This window comes from Panthera pardus, unplaced genomic scaffold (genome assembly GCF_024362965.1).
Source record: "Panthera pardus isolate Hobbes unplaced genomic scaffold, ASM2436296v1 HiC_scaffold_17, whole genome shotgun sequence".
NCBI classification, from domain to species: domain Eukaryota; kingdom Metazoa; phylum Chordata; class Mammalia; order Carnivora; family Felidae; genus Panthera; species Panthera pardus.
In genome coordinates this window covers 37,221,795-37,242,656 of record NW_026526732.1, presented here as the reverse complement: position 1 = coordinate 37,242,656, position 20,862 = coordinate 37,221,795, and the positions used below count along the sequence as shown (strand labels likewise).

Here is a 20,862-nt window from a genome sequence, read left to right as displayed (position 1 = left end):
CTCGGCGCCAAACTCTCTCGTGGGCCTGCATTCTTTCAATCTTCAGCACCTAATTACAAGTAAAGTACAATACAAAGCAGTTAGAACGGCCAGGGCAGTGAAACTACAGGTCTCCAAAGGCAAGAAAAAGCAGGTATCTAACAGCTCGCTCCACGGTTGGGTCGTGGGGAACAGGACGCAGAGGGGGTTGGCACAGGCTCCCCGGTGCAAGGCGCTACTTCCGCCCCGCGCGGCCCCGCCCCCGCGACGCGACGGGAGGTCACGTGACAGCCGCGCGCGTTCCCGGCCGCTGCGGGCTCCGAGGCCGAAGAGAAAAGACTGCGAGACGGCCGCGGTTGTGGCTAGAGAGGTGGGAGTCGGGGTGAAGTCCTGGCGGGGAAGGGTGAAAGTCAGCCATTCCGGGATCCTAACCCGAGGAAAGGCATAAAGGCTTGCGGCGTCACCTCCAGCCGCGACGCTGTCCGGGTCGGCCCTTCGCTCCGGGCCTGAGAGGGGCGGCGGCGGCGGGGTCAGGGGCCGGTACGTAGGTGGACGCCCTTGGGCCAGCGCGGCCGCGGGTCTCTGCACCCAGGCGGGATGGAGCAGTTCAGCCTTTCCCGCCGCCCCCACCTTGGCTGCTGTCACAGGCAAGAAGACTGTGACGGGCGCTGCGTAGTCCGCGGCCGTCGCAGCGCCTGCCCAGGGCGACGGCCCAGAGCTGGTCACGGTCCGGGTGCGAGAGGCGGAGCAGCGGCCATTACTGCGCAGCCTCTTCCGCCGGGGTCCTCTTCTCCGCCTTTGGTGGCAGCCAGGTTTCTCTTCTCTCCCCTTGGCGGTGGTGTCAGGCCTCTACGGGGGGACTTTTTGGCCTCAAGATTTAGGGGCGGCGATGGTTTGAAGGGTTTCCTGCTCCCTGTTTCCCGTGTGGAGGCCTCTACCCTGGCCCTGGGTCAGATCGCAGCCAGGGCGTAGAGTCCCTGCATTTTGTCTTTTTCCGGAGTGTGTTTTGCGGCTTCCTTCTCTTCCCTCTCTCCTCCTCCTGCTCAGTGTCTGGGTCTTGCCTAATAGGAAGAGCATTCCCTCCACCTTGCCTTGGTTAAACCCAGCGCTGCATAGTTTTCGTTGTTTTGATGGTTATTAAAGCATCAGAACAATGAAGAGATCTCTTGATACCCGTGAAGCCAAAACAACAACAACAACAACAACAGAAAACCTCAGAGCATCTTAAAAGCGGAGGCTGTTGGCTTTGTTCTGGTTGGTGGGTGCGAGTTCTCTATCCCCCAACCCGTCTAAGAGTAGGGGTCTTCCATTGTTGTCGCTATTTTATTTGCCGTAGGCGTCTAGAGAAGGTTGCAAAATTGTTTTCAGTTTACACATACATTTTGGCAACTAGCGCTTTCTCTTGTTAACCATTTCGTATATGTTTTTTTTCCCTTCCCTGCGTGCCATTTTAGTGACACTCTTCAAGTTTCGAAAGTACTTACATGTTGTTTAAATAATATTTTTGTAATATTGGAACAGGGTGGAATTGACGGAAGAAGAAAGCCAAGAAATGATAGAAAAAGCGTTGTCTTTGTAGCTTGACATTTCAGGTGCATCGCCACACTCCTTCCCCTCCAGTGTGTGTACTTTTTAAATAGGATGTGAAAGTATAATATTGGCATTGAAAGCAGTGTATAATTACAGAAATTGGAGGAGTTAGGATTTTTTGTCTTTTGAGCAAATGAATCTATATTTAGACTCTTAAAAAGACGTGGAATATAGGACACCTGAAGAAAATGACTCGCAGAAATAACAGGACTTGTAATGTTGGCTTTGCTGTTTTCATGACCAGCAAATATTTTCTTGAGTGTCCGAGTTTCTAAAAACACATGAAAACAGGTCAAGTAATTCTCTTTTTAAAGAGAAAACCAGGAAAGTGAAAGCCATACTAGAAATAGATTTTGGATGTGTTTGTTTTTGCCTTGTGTATCTTAAACTGGAGCATTTTGTTAAGCCTGCTCTTTGATTTAGAATTTATGTTTCAAATGGGCCAGTATTAGTTGTGGGCAAAATGAAAATAATAGTAAACATTTGAAGGTTTTTGTTATTTACTGGTTGTTAAAAACTTGGTAGATTATAATAACCAAGGAAACTATCTTTCCAAATAGCTGGTCATTATTAGAAGGAAGAAAAAGGAAATGGCGTTTTTTTCTTTTAGGAGACAAGTATTAACTGGTAAGGTATTTTGTTTCAGTTTCCACCAATTTGAGTGGTCAGAAGAATAGGAAAGATTTTTTTTAAAGGATCCAGAAATTATTTTTTGACTGAGTATAAAAGAAAAAGGTTGTATTCCATGTTTGTTTGTTTGTTTGTTTGTTTGCAAATACTAATGTATTTAGAGAATAATATTTTATGTATTAGCACTTGACTAGCATGAAATGCCTTGACACACTGTCAGGTGGATATTTGAATTTTTTTTTTCCAGTGTCAGTAACAGAGGGTGCTGACCCTTCTTTCCATTCCCCCTGCTTGGTACCTGGTTGTGTCTAAGGAACCTGCATGTGTGAAACAACAGGCTGGATTAGGAATAATCTTTGTGGGTATGAAAACCATTATATTAACATTCTACTGCAGCCACCTGTGCTTATTTATGGACTATTGAGTGTGGCTTATTACCTTTTGGATTAATTAAAATAAAACCCATTAAATGCCTGTTAATTATTTAGAATTACAAAAAAAAAAAAAAGATTAGGGAGAAATAACTAAAACAATGGAGTTATGACTTGACCAAGGTCACACGTATAATTAGCAACAGTGCCTTTCTCATTTACAAAATGGCTGCAGGCTATGAAGCTTCTGTTTGATAAGATTAAACGAACATATTTGTTCACATTCATATTTCATGTTTTGTTTAAATTAAAATGCAAAGCTCACATTTGGTTGGGGAGGAATATAAAAATTGAATGCTTGACTGTGAAGATTGTGAAGGTCATAGGTTGCCATACAGAGATGTTTTAAGGGAAGTGCTTAACAGTAAGGGAAATGATTCTTTAAAATAGTGTAGAGTCAAGTATTAGCCCCCATTTGGTTGAAATGAGTTTTGACTGAAGACTTTTGTTTCCCAGTATGACCTGTGCTTTCTGTAAGCTCAGTTTTAGCAGGCCGATGAGAGGGAAAGCTAAAAATGGAAACATTAGGGCATTTAGTTAGCTCTCTCAATTTGAGACTCTTAAATATGAAGATGTAGCTGCTAAATTTCCACACTATTCCTTCTTTACTGGTTTTTGCTTTTCCTTGCTTTTTTTAAATTTGTATACCAAAAGTTGGGAGGTTTGAAGTATTTTTTTCTGTCACTGTTAGTTTTTATATAGAACATTTCCTGTCTTGTGTATTTTGCATAAAAAGGAGTAAAAATATTTTATTAAACATTAGCTCTTAGTAATTGGAAAAATACAGGAAGTCTTCAAATCTTTGGTTAAAATACCAAATACAGTTAATGTGCTTATCTTTTTCTTTGATTAGTTATTTAAAAAGACAGTCATTTATTTGAATCTATTATGTGGGGAAAAAAATGTGTTCTTTTGACTTTGTGACTGACTTGAGAAAATGGAATTGTAATCCTAAAATATTTTCAGAGAAGATAACCGCATATGCAAATAAGGAGTGTGAATTTGTTGAGTGGTCACAAATTATAAATAGTATGGTATTGCTTCATTTTCAGTTATACTTATTTACTAGCTGGTTGAGTGGGTAAATAATTTAAATTCACTGACAATCCTAAATTCTTACATATTTTTAAATTTAGTGTGTCACCTTTTTTTTCCAGAATTGTTAAGAGATGGGAATATGTAACATAGTTTCAAATCTTTTCTTTCTTTATGTTTCCTTCCTAATAATTCTTTTCTGTATAAATTTTCACCTAGAGAAAGAACCTTAACCCATTAACTAATTGGTATTTGCATATTAGAATACTGTGGTAAATTTTACTGTAGTAATTCATAAATTATATTGAGTTTGGCATATAATTTACAAATCATTCATTGCAGTGAGATTTATGTATGTTTGAATTATTTATGTTTGCCAAATTAATTCTGGCGTATAGTTAGAATTACACTATTCAATCTTACATGTTTAACTGAAAGTAAAATCCTCCCCCGCCCCTCATTTAAAAAAAGTCTTTGGTTTCAAATGTAGAAGTTTTCTGAGGACTACTACACATGACTGTTCTGAATGTTACATGCTATGCCCTATGTTGTGCCCATTTGGCATTATAATTCTGAGGTTATAGTGGATGGATCAGTTTGGCAGAATTATTGTCACTGAAACAGTAAATTTTGATTACAACAAACTATGCAATTTTCTTTTTTATCTGTACCAGCAGAGGTGTGGGTAAACTAATATGGAGTTATTTTCTTTATTCAACGATTCTGATAGTAAATTGCCAGTTTTGTATTTTTAAAAATTGTTAATATGCAAAACATTCTAAATCGGCATTGCCTAGTTATGGTACCCACTAGCCCCATGGAGCTGTTGAGCACTAGATACATGGTTAGTTTGAGTTGTGCTAGAATTTTAAAATATGCACCAAATTACAAAGAATATACACACACATAACAATGTAAAAAACATGGATAACTTCTTTATATTGAATACATGTGGAAATGGTAATGTTTTAAATATATTGAGTTAAATAAAAGATATTATTTAAATGAATTTTATCTGTTTCCTTTTTCTGTCCTTAATGTAGCTAATAGAAAATTTGTAATCACACAAATGTGGCTTGCATCATATTGTTATCTAACAGCATTATCTAATGCTATTCTAGACCTTTTCTCTGAGATATAGTACACTGAAGAAAAGATTTTTTTAAAGGTACCCTTGGGAATGAATTGCAGCTCCCCAGTATTGATAGCTTTGTGGTTTGGGATTAATCCTTATGGGCTTGGGTTTCCTCATGTATAAAATGTGTATAGTCCTGTCTCACAGTTGTTTTGAGGATATCTAGAGCTTCATGAACTTTAGTATGCATATGAGCCACCTGGAGATCTGATTCTGTAGGTATGGAATGGGGCTCCAGATTTTTCATTTTAAGGGACTCCCAGGTAAATGCTAGTATAGTTGGTTGGGAACACAGTTTGCATAACTAGGATCTAGAATACTACATAGATTTTAGTTTATTTTCCTTCTCCCAAGCATTATTATCCATTTAGAGTCCACCTGGAAAATTATCCATGGGATATAGGAATTGGAAAAGTCACTGTAGCTTGCAAGATTTACTTAAACCGGTTTTATTCTTGGGTTTTTATCTGCATTCTGGAGATTCATTGACAGTGAACAAAGCCTAGGTAAACGGTGTGCTTGGCAAAAGATATAAAGATGATTCTAATCTTAAATTTGTAAATGTAACTTCCCTGTGTTATGTTTTAAGTTCTTGAAAGAAATGATTAGAACTTGGGTATCTTTATATTTTTTGTGGCTGGATGCCTTGTTCACAGAATTGAAATGTTGTGTTACGTGAATTAATTTAGTTTTTCAATATTTTATTTCTCTCAGTGGTTATTTTAGGAAGTTTTTCCTTCATCCAAGAAATAATCACTTCAAGTCAACAAAAACTGATTGGCAGATTACTAGCCATTCAGAGATAGAAAACAGTCTTTATCATTAGGGGGCTCATGGTTTAATAGAACAGTCGAAAGCAAACAAATAATTTCAGTGTATATATGATAAGTTTGGTAATAGAAGAATGTACAAAATATCGTGGAGGGAACCATTTTGGGGACGTAGTCAGAAAAAATGGTAGTAGCATTCATAAGCTATAAAAGAGATAGATTATAGCAGAGGAGGAAGTACACAACTACAAAGGGAGGTTTAGAGAAGTGCGAATAATTTGGTGTAACTATATTATTAATCTGTGAGAGTGGTAGTGAGAGAGAAGACTAGAGAGAGATTGAGGTTTCAGGTCATTAAAGCCTTTGAATGCTGTTCTTAGGAGCTTTGCCTTTATGGTATAGGCTGGAGAGCTAGTATAGGGTTTTGTGTATGGGAGGCCCATTTTGCCTTTTTAGTATATCATTCAGAGGCTTAGTGAATACATTTGAGGGGTTTTACTGAAGCAAAATAATCAGGCTGAACAGTCGTTCAAGTAAGAGATGATATATGTCTAAACCAGGGCATTAGCAATGGCAAGAGAGTAGAGGATTCCGAAGGTGTTTGGGATAGAAGTTGACAGAATTTGGTGCAGTTAGTTGGATAGAGGATGAGGAAAAGAATTTTCTGGGTTTTTTTCCTCCCATCAGCATTTGTTGGTTAAAGCATGGAAGCTGAGATGTCACTTTAAGATTCATTCAGAAAAGGGGTTTGTAGAGAATGTGCAGATGAGAGATGTGAGAGAGCCAAGGATTCTGTTAATAAGTTAAAACGGTGGAGCTCCAGAATGGGCAGGAAAGGAATTGAGACTGGCAGCTGGATAAAGAAAAAGAGGCTGGCAAGAAACTGGAGGTCCTTGTGAAATTAAAGAACAGGTGTGGGAATGAGAGCATAAGTTAGCTGGGAACACGTGAGTTTGTGATCCAAGAGTGAGATTAAGATTTTAGAGAGGCAGCAGTTTAGGTGGCATCCAGTTCCAAATGTTACACATCATACTTCGTTGCTGGAGGGACAAGGAGGTGAAGTTCATTGAATGTAAGATTTTAGGATTTGAAAACAGAACAGTGTTTCTCACTGTTCTACCTGTATTCGAGGCACTACCTGCATCACTGTCACTTGACATGGGATTCTTGGGCTTAAACCCTTCCATGTCTACTGGCAAAGAGGATGATGAACGGTGAAAATTAAGTCAGTGCCTTAAAGGTTAAGGAGAACTGCTGTTAGGGGATTGTATAGTCAGTGGTAGAGACTTCAAAGAGATAATGTTTTCATTAAGAGTGATGATGTTAGAATGTTAGAATGTTTCTTCCTGTCCTGTGTGGGCAAATGGGCAGTTTCTGTTTTTAGTAGCCTGCAAGAGAGACACGGAGTCTCCTGTGGTACCATGAAAGTTGTAGGCACCTAGAAAGTAAAGTGAAAGGGTTGGGGGGTAGGAGTGGTGATCAGGACAATGGAGTCCATTTAATGTAAAGACTCAGTTTCCAAAGTCTGTAAAACAAAAAGGTAATTTAGGAACTCTTTTTTAACAGTTGAAAATCCTCTGGTTCTGAAAAGATTATTGTTTGTTCTGTTAAACATTTGGTGGGACAAGCTGGCTTGTATTTAAAGGCTATGTATTAAAAATATTTGTCTTCAAATACTTAAACTCCTCTGTACTATGAAAGGCACATGGAACTGAAAGAATTCAATTCTTTATTGTGAGGTTTGGCCTAACTCTTTCGTCATCATGTATACTTGATTCTGAGTTCTGTGTAGTATGATATGCCTCCTGCACTGGGTATTGTGAAGTGGAATGAGCACTTACTAAATGAGAAGAAAGAGGATTAATAGCTGAGATGATGTTTTGTTTGTTTCTTCTGGATTCCCTGCATAAGTTTGGCTTAATGTTTGTAAAGTTGGATATACGTAGAAGCAGCAGGAGGTCCTGGTTAATGTGATGGCCTAGTCTTTTCACACATGACTTCCTTGGAAAAAGGCATTGGCTATGGAATAAATTCCATATGGACTTTTTTGTCCATATAGAACTTGTCTCCCTTTAAAAATTTTTTTATTGTGGTAAAATATAAATAACGTATACAAGTCAGTACACTTTTAAGTGTACAAGTCAGTGCCATTAATTACATTTACAGTTGTACAACATGACCACTGTATATTTCCACAACTTTGTCATCATTTCAAACAAATTCTGTATCTATTAAGCAATAACTCTCCCATTTGTAGCCCCTGGTAACTTCTCTACTTTCTGTGTCTAATTTCAATATTTCATGTTAGTGGAATCACAGCATTTGTCCTTTTGTGTCTGGCTTATTTCACTTAACATAATATTTTCAAGGCTTATCCATATTATAGTATGTATGAGAACTTCATTTCTTTCTGTAGTTGAATAATATTCCATTGTATTTGTACCACATTTTGTTTATCCATTCTTCTGTTGTTGGGCACTTGGGTTGTGTCCAGCTTTTGACTTTTGTGAATAATTCTGCAGTGAACGTTGGTGTACAAGTATGTGTTTCAGTCCCTGTTTTCAATTATTTGGGGTATATACCTGGGAGTGGAATTGCTGAATTATATGGTAATTCTGTTATATGGCAAAACTTTTTTGAGGAACCAGCAAACTTCACAGTGGCTCCACTATTTCCCATTCCCATCAACAGTGTACAAGGGTTCCAGTTTCTTCATATTCTCACCAATGTTTATTATTTCCTTTTTTTTAAATTTGTAGCCATCCTAATGCATGTGAAGTGGCAATACTTGTGGTTTTGATTTACATTTCCCTAATAACTAATAATGCTGAGCATCTTTTCATGTATTTATTGGCCATTTCGATATCTTCTTTGATGAAATGTCTGTTCAAGTCTTTTGCCCATTAAAAATATTTTTTTCTTTGTTGAGTTGTAGGCATTTTTTTTTATATATTGTGGATATTAAACCCTTATCAGTATATGATTTGTAAAGATTCTCTCCCATTCTGTAGGTTGAATTTTAACTTGCTTGACAATGTCCTTGTATGCCCCAAAGTTTTAATTTTGATGAAGTCCACAATTTATCTTTCATTTATGTATCTGTTTTTTTTATTGCTCATGCTTTTGGTGTCATTCATATCTAGGAATCCATTATCAAACCCCAGGTCATAGATATATATCACTCTATTTTCTTCTAAGGGTTGTATGGTTTCACCTCGTATATTTAGATTGTTGGTCCATTTTGAGTCAGTTTGTGTATATGGTGTGAAGTAGGGGTCCAACTTCCTTCTTTTGCATGTGGTAAATCACTTGTCCTAGTATTTGTTAAAGAGACCGTTCTTTCCCCCTTGAATGGACTTGGCACCTCTTTAAAAATCAGTTAGGCATAGGTGTGCCTGGGTGGTTCAGTCAGTTAAGGGTCTGACTTCAGCTCAGGTCATGATCTCACAGTCTGAGTTTGAGCCCCACATCAGGCTCTGTGCTGACAGCTCAGAGCCTGGAGCCTGCTTCAGATTCTGTGTCTCCCTCTCTCTGCACCTCCCCTGTTCACATTCTTATCTCTCTGTCTCCGTCTCTCTCAAAAATAAACATTAAAAAAATTTTTTTTTTTTTAAATCAATTAGCCATAGAAGTATGAGTTTGTTCTGGACTGTCTCTTCTATTGGCATATTTGCCTTGTTCTTATGCCAATACCACATGGACTTTGTTACTGTTAGCTTTGTAATAAGTTTTGAAATTGGCATGTGTGAGTTCTCCAACTTTGTTCTTTTTTAAGATTGTTTTGGGTTATTTTAGGCCTCTCACAATTTCATATAAATTTGAGGATTGGCTTTTCCATTTCTGCAAAAAAGGCTGTTCGAATTGCCATAAGAATTATGTTGAATCTCTGGGCACCTGGGTGGCTCAGTCAGTTAAGTGTCCAACTTTGGCTCAGGTCATGATCTCACAGTCTGTGAGTTCAAGCCCCACGTCGGGCTCTGTGCTAACAGCTCAGAAGAGCCTGGAGCTTGCTTTCGATTTTGTGTCTCCCTCTCTGCACCTCCCCTGCTTGCTTGCACACACGTTCCCCACCCCCCCAAAACTAAATATTTTTTAAAAATTTAAAAAAAAAAGAACTATGTTGAATCTATAGATCAGTTTGGGCAGTATTGTCATCTTCAATCTTCCAATCTGTTATAGTTGTCTTTCCATTTATTTAGCTCTCCTTTAATTTCTTTCTGCAGTTTTGTAGTTTTCAGTGTACAAATCTTTCCCCTCCTTGGTTAAGTTGATGCCTAGGCATTTTATTCTTTTAGATGCTTATAAATGGAAGTCTTGAGCATTCTGTAAAATGCTTTTTTGATTTCCTTTTTGGATTGTTGACTGCTAGATACAGAAACACAGCTGACTTGTATATTGAAGTTGTAACCTGCAGCTTTGCTAAATTTTTTATTAACTCTAGTAGTTTTCTTGAGGATTCTTTGGAATTTTCTATATAGGAAATAGAAATAGTTTTACTATCTCTGCAAATAGAAATAATTTTACTTCTTCCTTACCAATTTGTTTGCCTTGCATATCTTTTTCTGGTCTTAATTGCTCTGTCTAGCACTTCCAATGCTGTGTTGAATAGCAGTGGTAAAAGCAGGCATCCTTGTCTTGAAATTTTTTCATTTTTAAGATAAGATTTGCCACTGAATTTTGTTAAATGAAAGTATCATATGTAAGTGACTAATTTTATTGATCTTAATCTTTATAGAAGTTGATGAAATAATTTCTTTTGCAGCACAGAATGAACCCACAGTGGAAGAGAAAATACTGCAAACTGTTTGACTGCTGGTGAAGATGGTCTTTTATTTTTGTGACAGACAACTGTGGGATCTGTAGTAGAAACGTAAGTGTGGCATCGTGGTTTTTCCCAAGGATGCAGTAAATTAAATGGACTAATAAAATGCACTAAGCCAAGTATATGTCATATTTAGTTCTAATTATAAAAAAAAAGAGCATTTTGTATTGACTTTTAGATATTTTATTGAGGTAACAATGTTTTTCTCATTAAATTATTGCTAATGTAGATATCCAGAAATCTCATCAGGAAAAATTTCTGTAAAAGTGAATGAAACTGAAGACAAAAGAATTTGCTTATAGCATGCTAAAAAATTTGGAAAGATCTCCAGGTCTTTTAGGTTCTACTTCTTCTTTACATAGTACAGTATAAAACCTTGGTTTGCGAGCATAATTTGTTCTGGAAACGTGTTTGTAATCCAAAGCACTTGTATATCAAAGCGACTTTCCCCATAAGAAATAATGGAAACTCAAGATGATTGGTTCCACAAGCCAAAAATATTCATATAAAAATGATCACAATACCGTAATATAATACAAAATAATAAAATACAAAATATAAAGAAAAATAAATTAACCTGCACTTACCTTTGAAAACTCCCATGTCTGGTGTGAGAGAGACAAGAGAGAGGAGGGTTATTGTGTAGGATGACTTTCACTGTCACTGATGGAAGGAATCACTGCTATCTATTGGCTCAGTGGAATCTTTTTTACAGTACAGTATTAATACACTCTTGTCATATACTGTGTTTAATGTAACTGGCAATAAGGCAACAGAGGAAAGGGTCTATATCTGCAGGCAGCCTGACCTAGAATGAGGCAAAGCATTCCTAAGCTTACTCTTATATGGAAAAGCAAAAGGACTGTCCATAGATGCTTTGAAGTGACAAAAAATACACTAGTGCTAGTTGTGGGCACCTTCTAATGTTCTGAAAAATCACTTACTTCTGCCAAACACCACAGCCTGGGACCAAGCATGGGAGATGATCACCCACAATCCTGCAGTGAGAGAGAACTATTGGCTCAGTTGTGATCGTGTGACATTAGGCATCACGTACTAATATTGCAAGACATTGTTCATTTATAAAGATTTATTAGAAATGTTTGCTTGTCTTTTATATCTTTTTATATTTTTTATTTAATCCTGTTTATATGTTATCTGTCTATATACATATAATATTTTTTAATCTTGTAGGTCAAATATTGTAGGTGCTGGCCATCAAGGAACTAGACTATGGTCTAATAAGTGAGACATAATTTTATAATTATTAATTAAAATTTATAATTATTAATTAAACAGTGAGAAAAATGCCATATTGAGGTAACAACAAAATGCTTTTGGAACTTAGAGGATTTAGTCCACCTGAAGGGCTCAGGGTAAGCAAAAGAACTTTTGGCTTGGTCTTAAAGAATAAATAGAATTTTAACAAGCTGAGAAAATTAGGAAGTATTTTTCAAGCCAAGGGAATGAGGGAGGAGCACAGTTGCCCAAATATCAGGGCATCTTAGGAGAGTCAGGAAGCAATCCTGTGTGGCAAAGTGGGGTAGGGTGGGGAGAAAGAGACTTCAAAGTTAGTAAAGGGAGTGAATGTTTATTTAGTCCCTACTATTTTGCTAGGCACTTATTGGGTATTTTACTTGGATTATTAGATTTAATCATTATGAAAAATGGTAGTAGCTCATTTACTGGTGAAGACGTAGAATTAGAGAGATGAAGTCATTTGCCATGGGTTGGCATTTTCCAAATTTCTCTGAGAATTATCTCCTGGAGCACTTGTTAAACACACAGATTTTTAGGCTTTAACTCAAATCTGTACAAACTCACCAGCTAATTCTTACTTTCACGGAAGAGTTTGAGATATGCTCTTCTAGGTTAGTGTAGTGAGAAGAAATGACGGAGCCAGGATTTTAACTAAGTCTGTTTTACTCTAAAGATTGTGTCAATGTATTTGAAAGCCAGTGCTTAGGAATTTGGATTTGATTATGTAGGCAGTAGAAAACTATTGAAGATTGGAAAGAAGACTAATTTGACATGGTTGAACTGAGAAAAGATAAGGAGAAAGGATTGAAGTCTGAGAGACCTCTTGAAAGGTTAATATTTTGTACAAGCGTGTGTCCAAGAGGCCAGAATTAGGGTTATAGGCTTTGGGAATGAAGGGGACACTTTTTTTTTTTTTTTTTAATATACAGTGCAATGCTGTTTTCAGGAATAGATGCATCCCTTACATACAGCGCCCAGTGCTCATCACCACAAGGGCCCTCCTTAATACCCATCACCCATCTAGTCCATCTCCACCTGCCTCCCTCAGTTTGTTCTCTATCATTGAGTCTCTTGTGGTTTGTATCCGTCTCCTCTTCCCCCACTTTTCCATATGTTCATCTGTTTTGTTTACTTAAATTCCACACAGGAGTGAAATCATATGGTACGTCTTTCTCCGATTGACTTACGTCACTTAGCATAATACATTCTAGCTCCAACCATGTCATTGCAAATGGCAAGATGTCATTCTTTTTGATGGCTGGGTAATACTCCATTGTATGTATATGTACACCACATCTTTATCTTTTCATCAGTTGATGGACATTTGGGCTTTCAGTGGTTTGGCTATGGTTGATAATGCTGCTGTAAGCACTGTGGTGCATGTATTCCTTCAAATCTGTATTTTTGTATACTTTGTGTAAACACCTAGTACAATTGCTGGATTGTAGGGCAGTTCTATTTTTAGTTTTTTGAGAAACCTCCATACTGTTCCCCAGAGTAGGTGCACCAGTTTGCATTTGAAGGGGACACATTCTAAATAAGTTTCTGTCATGGAGAAGTGAAGTGGCCAAGGAATAAGGGAGCATTGAGGATGGATCTAAGTTTTGTCCAAGATCGAAAACAAAGGACAAGGACGCAGGTTTAGGTGAACAGATAACTTTGGTTTTAGTCATGTTTGATATCAGGTCCTTGGAGAATATTGAGGTAGATTTTTTGAATACAGATTGGAAATATAGTTGGAATGGTTCTGGGTATTAGATTTTGAGAATCATGGTGGTATATCTATAATTTTGAAATCTTAAGTAGATTGTCTAGACATAGAATGCAATGGGGAAATGGGTCCACCCATAGAACCTTTGTGAAGAATACTGGTGCTTAAGGGCAGCTGGAAAAGATAGAAAACAATGAAACAGAAAGGAGAATTGGGAGAGAGTACCATCAAGGAAATGAATAGTATAAAGTTTTAGAAAAATAGTTGCTGGTCATTATCGTTCAGCGCAATGGAATCAAATACATTGAGACCAAAAGAGACCATTAGACTAAAAGCATGGTAGTTGATTTTGAAATTTAAGGATAGAGAATATTAACCAAAATCTTGAGGGAATTGGGATGGTATTAACAGAAGTTGAGGAGTCAACTTTGAAAACAACTAACTATACCCCAACCTGAGCCAAGAGGAATGATGACAAGGTAGAGTGAAGATAAAGATAAACTGTAAGGATTCACTCTTACCTAATTTCTTAATGATAAAGGAATCTGAGACATTTCTTAAGAGATTGGAGAAAGTTGTCTACAGTCTTTGGGAATAGGGGAAATAAAGTTGTTTTGACTGAGTAAAAAATTATTGATAGGAGGCTTGATAGTCTCTGGGAAATCAAAATAGCTAATTGTGTATGGTGCTCACAACTTTTGCACCATACATTTCACTATAAAAGTAGAAATATGCCATGAGTTTAATAGTTAACTTTTTTTAAGTCCTCTCCTTGGTTGACCCTTGTTTTAGGCAAATGTCTCCCTTGTGGCTTTTGTGGTGGTGGTGGTCTCTTTATTCTCCATCTCTCTCTGACATTTCTTAACATCTTTTGCAGGCTCTTTTGCCTCACTTGTAAATACTGAAATACTCCAAGGTTCTGTGGTTGGCCTTTCTGTCTGCTCTCCCTACAAGTTTAATTTGGGTGTTCATTCATTTTCATGTCTTCAAGAATATATACTTTTTTTTTTTTCCTAAGTAGTGATGAGTATTAGCCCATTTCTCCATTTTGTCTTATGAATAGAATCAAAATGGATGGATGACTTTCTTTTTTGTTGGTTTTGGGGGGTTTTTTGTTTTGTTTTTGTTTTTGTTTGTTTTGAGAGAAAGCCTGTGTGTGCATGAGCAGGAGATGAGCAGAAGGAGAGAGAATCTTACAGAACCCAAGCCTGACACTGAACTTGCTCCCATGAACCATGAGTTCATAACCTGAGCCAAAATCAAGAGTCAGACGCTCAACTGACTGAGCCACCCAGACACCCCTGTTTTCTTTTTCTTAATGAGGCTTTAAATAAATATGGAAATACAAAAAAAAAAAAAAATCAAGAATTTCATTGACAACTAGGGCGCCTGGGTGGCTCAGTCAGTTAAGTGTCTGACTTTGGCTCAGTTCACGATCTCACAGTTCCTGAGTTCGAGCCCCATATCGGGCTCTGTGCTGACAGCTGAGAGCCTGGATCCTGCTTTGGATTCTGTGTCTCCCTCTCTCTCCGCCCCTCCATCACTCATACACTCTCTCTCTCTCCCTCTCTCCCCCTCCCCCCTCTCTCTCTGTCTCAAATAAACATTTAAAAATTTAAAAAAAGAATTTCACTGACAACTAATTTCTTTAACCTAAATTGAAAGGGATGTAAGAAGATACATATTATTTGTCCTTCCATTCTGTAGCTAATTTTAATTCTTTTTGTTACCAAAAAGTTAAGTGTAGCAATAGGACCTGATGAATTAAAAGACGTTTTCAAATACAGTTTTATGCTTTCATTTAATGTATTCACTTTACAATAATTTTGAATTGAACATGAATTATCCCCGTTTTACTAAGGAGAAAGCTGAAGATTCAGAAGCATAGCGTGAGTATGATTTTTTAAAAACCTCTTATAGGTACATTAGGTGCAGGTTATATTTGGCAGAATTGAAAGTAATGTATACAGACTCTTACCAAAGTGTACGGTTGCCTGGAGCAGATAAAAGTATTCTCATTCTTTTGCCAAATGTAATTGAAATATGTGGTACTCTGTGTCTCACTACTTTGGGAAGTACTAAGATATTTTGTATTTAAGAAACACATATGAGTTGTGGAGAGCCTAACAAGATGTGGTATGCACAGTCAGTTCTTTTTAGGGGAAATAGGTGAGGAGCATTAACTGACCAGTTGAGAAGCAGGAGCTTTCACTTACAGTTTAGATTGTTAAGTTACAAGGTCTTTGAAGGTGAGAGTTTATCTCAAAATACTTTGAAGCTTCTATAAGTGCCTAACACATATGAAGAGTTCATATTTGGTAGAACTTACCATAGGTTGGGAAAAAGTTGCACTTTATGTAACTAGAGTTTCTGGTAAAGGAGTTGATTGGAAATGTAATTAAAAGTTGAAACAAAGTTTGGAAATCAGATATTTCATAGTGATCATTTCTTTCTATTGAGCTTATGTGTTGCTTCCTTTTCTATTTAAGTAAGGTCTTTTCAACAACTTGCTGTCATTTTGAACCTTGCCTATTGAGGAACCAAGGACACAGAAAAGCAATAAGAGAATGGATTGTTGGACAGATAGGATGTGATGAAAGTCTAGGAGCATTGTTTTTGAAGTTTTGATGAGCATAAACATTTTTACTGACTACTCTTGTAACCACTGTGCCCTTTTTTGAATGCTTAATTTTGGAAAAAAGCATAGATCCACATGGTGATAAAATTTGAAATATTCCTTGTTTAAAACACAGAATCAAATGGTAGAGATTGTCACTCATTTTAAGCAGCAGTTAATTAATGGTTGCCAATCACTGTGAGATCTTTTACCTCTATTTCTGTTTACTAACTACTGGTCTACTCCCTCTATCATTTTCTCTCCTCTTTGAAATGTCTGTGGTTTCCTAGTACCATGGGATAAAATAAAATCAGATGTTTCCTTAGCAGGGCACAAAAAGATTTTCATGTTTGGCTTCTGATTACTTTTACAGCTTCATTTTACTCTTCAGTTGCTTATTTGACTCAGTGTTGTGCACATGTCTCTGCCTTTAATCTTTTCCACTGCTCTGCACTCCAAACTTTCTGGCCTATGTCCATCTTCTCATCTGCCTCTCATTATTACTTTTAATAAGTATCTAACACTTTACTGCAAGAATTAGGCCATATTGTGATTATTGCTTGCTTGCATTAATGTTTTTTATTTAACAAAGTAGGTGTGTTTCTTTAGATCCATCAAATACTCAGCATTATAAATGGACTATAATAGTTTTTAAATAAATGCTCATCTGAATAAGGCAGAAATTAACAAATTTTATGTCAGTATTTAAGCCCTATACATCCAGTTTGAAAAATGTTGTCCCTTTTTTCCCCCCTCTCCTGCTTTAGGACAACAATATTCAAGTCGTTTTCTCTTGGCTTTAACATTTGTGGAGCTTTAGTGAATGAAGCTTTAGTGAACACTTAGTAAAGTGTTTTGTGGGGTCTTTTTGGAGTTTTTTTTTTAGCTATTCTCACCTAATTTTTATAAACTGATTTGTAGGTAAGGAAATTTAGACTGTGGGTTTAACTGAGTGCTGAAGAGTACAAAATAAGGGAGAGGGAGACTCAGGTTTTTAGAGTTCTTATCTAGGTTGGTTTCATTGTATAACAGTTGCCTTAATTCAAGTTATCCTTTCTCCCTTGGCCATCTGCAATTTTTCATTATAGTTTTCAGTATGCTGCTTCAGGGCTGATCTTTAAGTGTACTAACAATTTTTATACATTCCCAAGGTATACACAAGTAAATGCTTTAAAAAAAAGTTTATCAATCAGATGGTTTAACTTAATGTTATTTAAAGTAAAATAAAACCCAAAAACATGTTTTATAATATGGTGTATTATATTCTTCTTTGAAAAACCTATTCATTTCCTTAGCTAATATTTGAGTGTTCTCTATCTGCCTGGTCTTGTATGAGAATACAGAGACGAGCCAACAGTGACCTGTTTCCTACCCTTAAAAAGCCCACCTGCTTATGGGGAAGACTGACATTAACAAAATAGTCACACACATAAACGTAACATTGCAATTCTGATAAGCGCTAGGAATGAGAAATACATGCTAGTAAGCAGTTAAAAAGAAATAGGGTGATTTGACCTAGTCATGGAGGGTTTCTCAAGAGGGCTATAAGATGAGTAGTAGTTGGTCCATGGGGGATATGGGAGGCAGGAAGTGAAGAAATGTTCATACAGAGAAAAAAACCTTTTATTGGAGGGAGTAGCCATTGTGGCTAGAAGCTTGATCAAGGAGAAGTTTAATATATGAGGCTGGTGGTGGGGTGGGGACCATTGCACATAGATCCTGGTCTTTATCCTAAAATCAGCTTTTTAAGCAAAAGAGGTAAGGCTGGACCAATTACAAGGCATATTCAGTAATTTCATAAACGGTGTTTACTGGGTGGTGAGGGAAGGGTAGAAATGTATAGTAGATGGATTCAGGAGATGCTTAGGATAAAATTGATAAGACCTGCTGATGTTTTGGATGAGAAGACCTGGCGAAGGGCAGTTTGAATGATGAATTTCTGGCTTAAAAAAGCAGATGAATAATGGTGTCATCAGGAGTGGGGAGCTTTTAGGGAGTAAATAAGCAAGGAACAGATCATGTGTTCAGGGGTTTTTTGCCCTCAAAACATCCAGGAAGAATTCTAAAATAGACAATTAGAAATCTAGATCTAGGGCTGAAAGGAGACCTGGGCTGGTGATACCAATTACTGAGTCATTTGTTTATAAGTAACTGTTGAAGCCATGGGTGTAGATGAGATCATCTTGAACGAGTAAGCAAGAGCATATGGTTTAGAAAAAGGCAACAAGGAAAGGCCATCACAAGAAGAGTGCTTCATGGAGGGGAAATGAAATGACTGGTTTACCAGTGTTTTTAAATATACAGCAGGAGTAGAGAAGTTCTAGGATTTCAGTTTTAATCTTAATTTCATATGGTCTACTTGTCAGGTACCAAAGTATGTTAATATATGGCAGCATTTGCAAAGCTACCACTTAGTAATATTGTAAAGGGCTACAAAATTGTCACCATCTGTAATTGTAATCTAAATTACTTTTAGCCACTTTCTCTGTGCTTTCTACACTGATTGGAAAAGTCAGTCTAGAATGGAATTTACATTTTTAAATCTTTGCATTTACTTATATCTATAAGTTCTGTGACTGAATAGAAATGGTATATTTATTTAAAATCTATATTTTGGTTGTGGTTGTATTTATTTTTGGCTTAACATTTACTTGTGTGCCTCTTTGTCCCCCCCCCCCCCCCCCCCCCGCGCCAGTGTAAAAATTAATGACCTAACAAAATCAAAAAGTTTTTTTCTACACAAGTTAGATTTTTTTCTCTTTTATTTTGTTCCTCATTGTCTGGTATGTAGTACACATATACAGTAGGTGTTTAATAAGTGTTTTTCTGAATTGTTGAATTACAGTATTAGTTGAAACACAGTTTTAATATCACATGTATTTTCTTTCATTTTCTTAGGATGGCTGGCTGTGGTGAAATTGATCACTCAATAAACATGCTTCCTACGAACAGGAAAGCGAATGAGTCCTGTTCTAATACTGCACCTTCTCTAACTGTCCCTGAATGTGCCATTTGTCTGCAAACATGTGTTCACCCAGTCAGTCTCCCTTGTAAGCATGTTTTCTGCTATCTGTGCGTAAAGGGAGCTTCATGGCTTGGAAAGCGATGTGCCCTCTGTCGACAAGAAATTCCCGAAGATTTCCTTGACAAGCCAACCTTATTGTCACCAGAAGAACTCAAGGCAGCGAGTAGAGGAAATGGTGAATATGCATGGTATTATGAAGGAAGAAATGGGTGGTGGCAGTATGATGAGCGCACTAGTAGAGAGTTGGAAGATGCTTTTTCCAAAGGTAAAAAGAGCACTGAAATGTTAATTGCCGGGTTTCTGTATGTTGCTGATCTTGAAAATATGGTTCAATACAGGAGAAATGAACATGGACGTCGCAGGAAGATTAAGCGGGATATAATAGATATACCAAAGAAGGGAGTAGCCGGACTTAGGCTGGACTGTGACGCTAATACTGTAAACCTAGCGAGAGAGAGCTCTGCAGATGGAGCGGACAGTCTATCAGCACAGAGTGGAGCTTCTGTTCAGCCTCTAGTGTCTTCTGTAAGGCCCCTAACATCAGTAGATGGTCAGTTAACAAGCCCTGCAACACCATCCCCTGATGCAAGCACTTCTCTGGAAGACTCTTTTGCTCATTTACAACTCAGTGGAGACAGCATAGCTGAAAGGAGTCATAGGGGGGAAGGAGAAGAAGATCATGAATCACCATCTTCAGGCAGGGTACCAGCACCAGATACCTCCATTGAAGAAACTGAATCAGATGCCAGTAGTGATAGTGAGGATGTATCTGCGCTTGTTGCACAACACTCCTTGACCCAACAGAGACTTTTGGTTCCTAATGCAAACCACACAGTATCTGATCGATCAGGAACTGATCTGTCAGTAGCAGGGGGTGGAACAGTGAGTGCTGGTGTCAGATCTAGAAGGCCTGATGGACAGTGCACAGTAACTGAAGTTTAAATAAAAAACTCTTCAAGGTTAAAATGGTTATCTGTAAATTTATGCCCACATAACATTATACTCATCCCTAGTAGTGCATTTTGGGAGTTGGGGTGGGAAGGGGTATGGGGAGGACAGACCTGTAATAAAAATGTTTAACATGTCTCTGTTGAGGAATTTATTTAATATAAGGAACTCGGGCGTTAATAGTTGAGAGTTGTTTAGTAATAACCCAGTTTTTTTGAGGTCTGTTTTATAGGTTTTTAAAATTTCTTCAGTTCTTTTGGCCAGTGTGTGTGTATTATCTGTGCATTAACAGTCCTCATCTTATTCTTGCATTGTGTCTTATTTTCCTGCATGGATTGACGTAAAACCATGACTAAAATTTGGCACCTATGAGATGTCTGGTATCAGTATGAACAGGAAGCTTAATTAATATGAAAATAGATGTGAATTTGGAATTTTAAAATAGATGAATAACAACTATTAAATAGTAAAGTTACTGAAATGGAAATGTAAAGAAAACAGTTAATAACTTATGTTTCAGAATCTTGTAACATACTTCATGGCGTTTCCCATAGGCTTTGCTGTCTAGTCCTTGTAGTTTGGGGTTCCTCTTGATCTGCATTTTTCTTTTTGATTACAGAATTTATAATTTAATAAATACTAGAGTTTATCAAAAATAATTTGTCTGTTGTTTGAGTTTGGAAAGAGGATGGAAACATTTTGACATTAGTGGCCAAAGGTTAATAAACAGGTGATGGTTTGGAGTGGTGGTATTCAGCTTAGTCACCTGCTTGAAGTTTGATTTATTCTATTCATAAAGAATAATTAAACAGAATCTACAAGCAATTGCACGGTATAAGTGTGTATGGAATTAAATCTACAGCCCGTGAGACTTAAATTTCTTACATAACTGGTAGTGGAGACCATACT

General features: G+C 37.3%; 1 protein-coding gene across 4 annotated transcripts; it reads left to right on the top strand.

Moving 5' to 3' along the window:
• Positions 1-235: 235 nt before the first annotated feature.
• On the top strand, positions 236-20,612 carry RNF146 (ring finger protein 146). Of its 4 annotated transcripts, none has more exons than XM_019418278.2 (3): positions 236-349; positions 10,333-10,440; positions 18,879-20,612. In XM_019418278.2, the coding sequence occupies exon 3, from the start codon at positions 18,880-18,882 to the stop codon at positions 19,945-19,947; it is 1,068 nt and encodes a 355-aa protein (XP_019273823.1). In that variant the 5' UTR covers positions 236-349; positions 10,333-10,440; position 18,879; the 3' UTR covers positions 19,948-20,612. The 4 variants fall into 4 exon arrangements, with proteins under 4 accessions (XP_019273823.1, XP_019273826.1, XP_019273824.1 ...); XM_019418281.2 differs by having other exon boundaries at positions 253-349; positions 10,338-10,440; XM_019418279.2 differs by lacking the exon at positions 236-349 and adding an exon at positions 406-519.
• Positions 20,613-20,862: the final 250 nt, after the last annotated feature.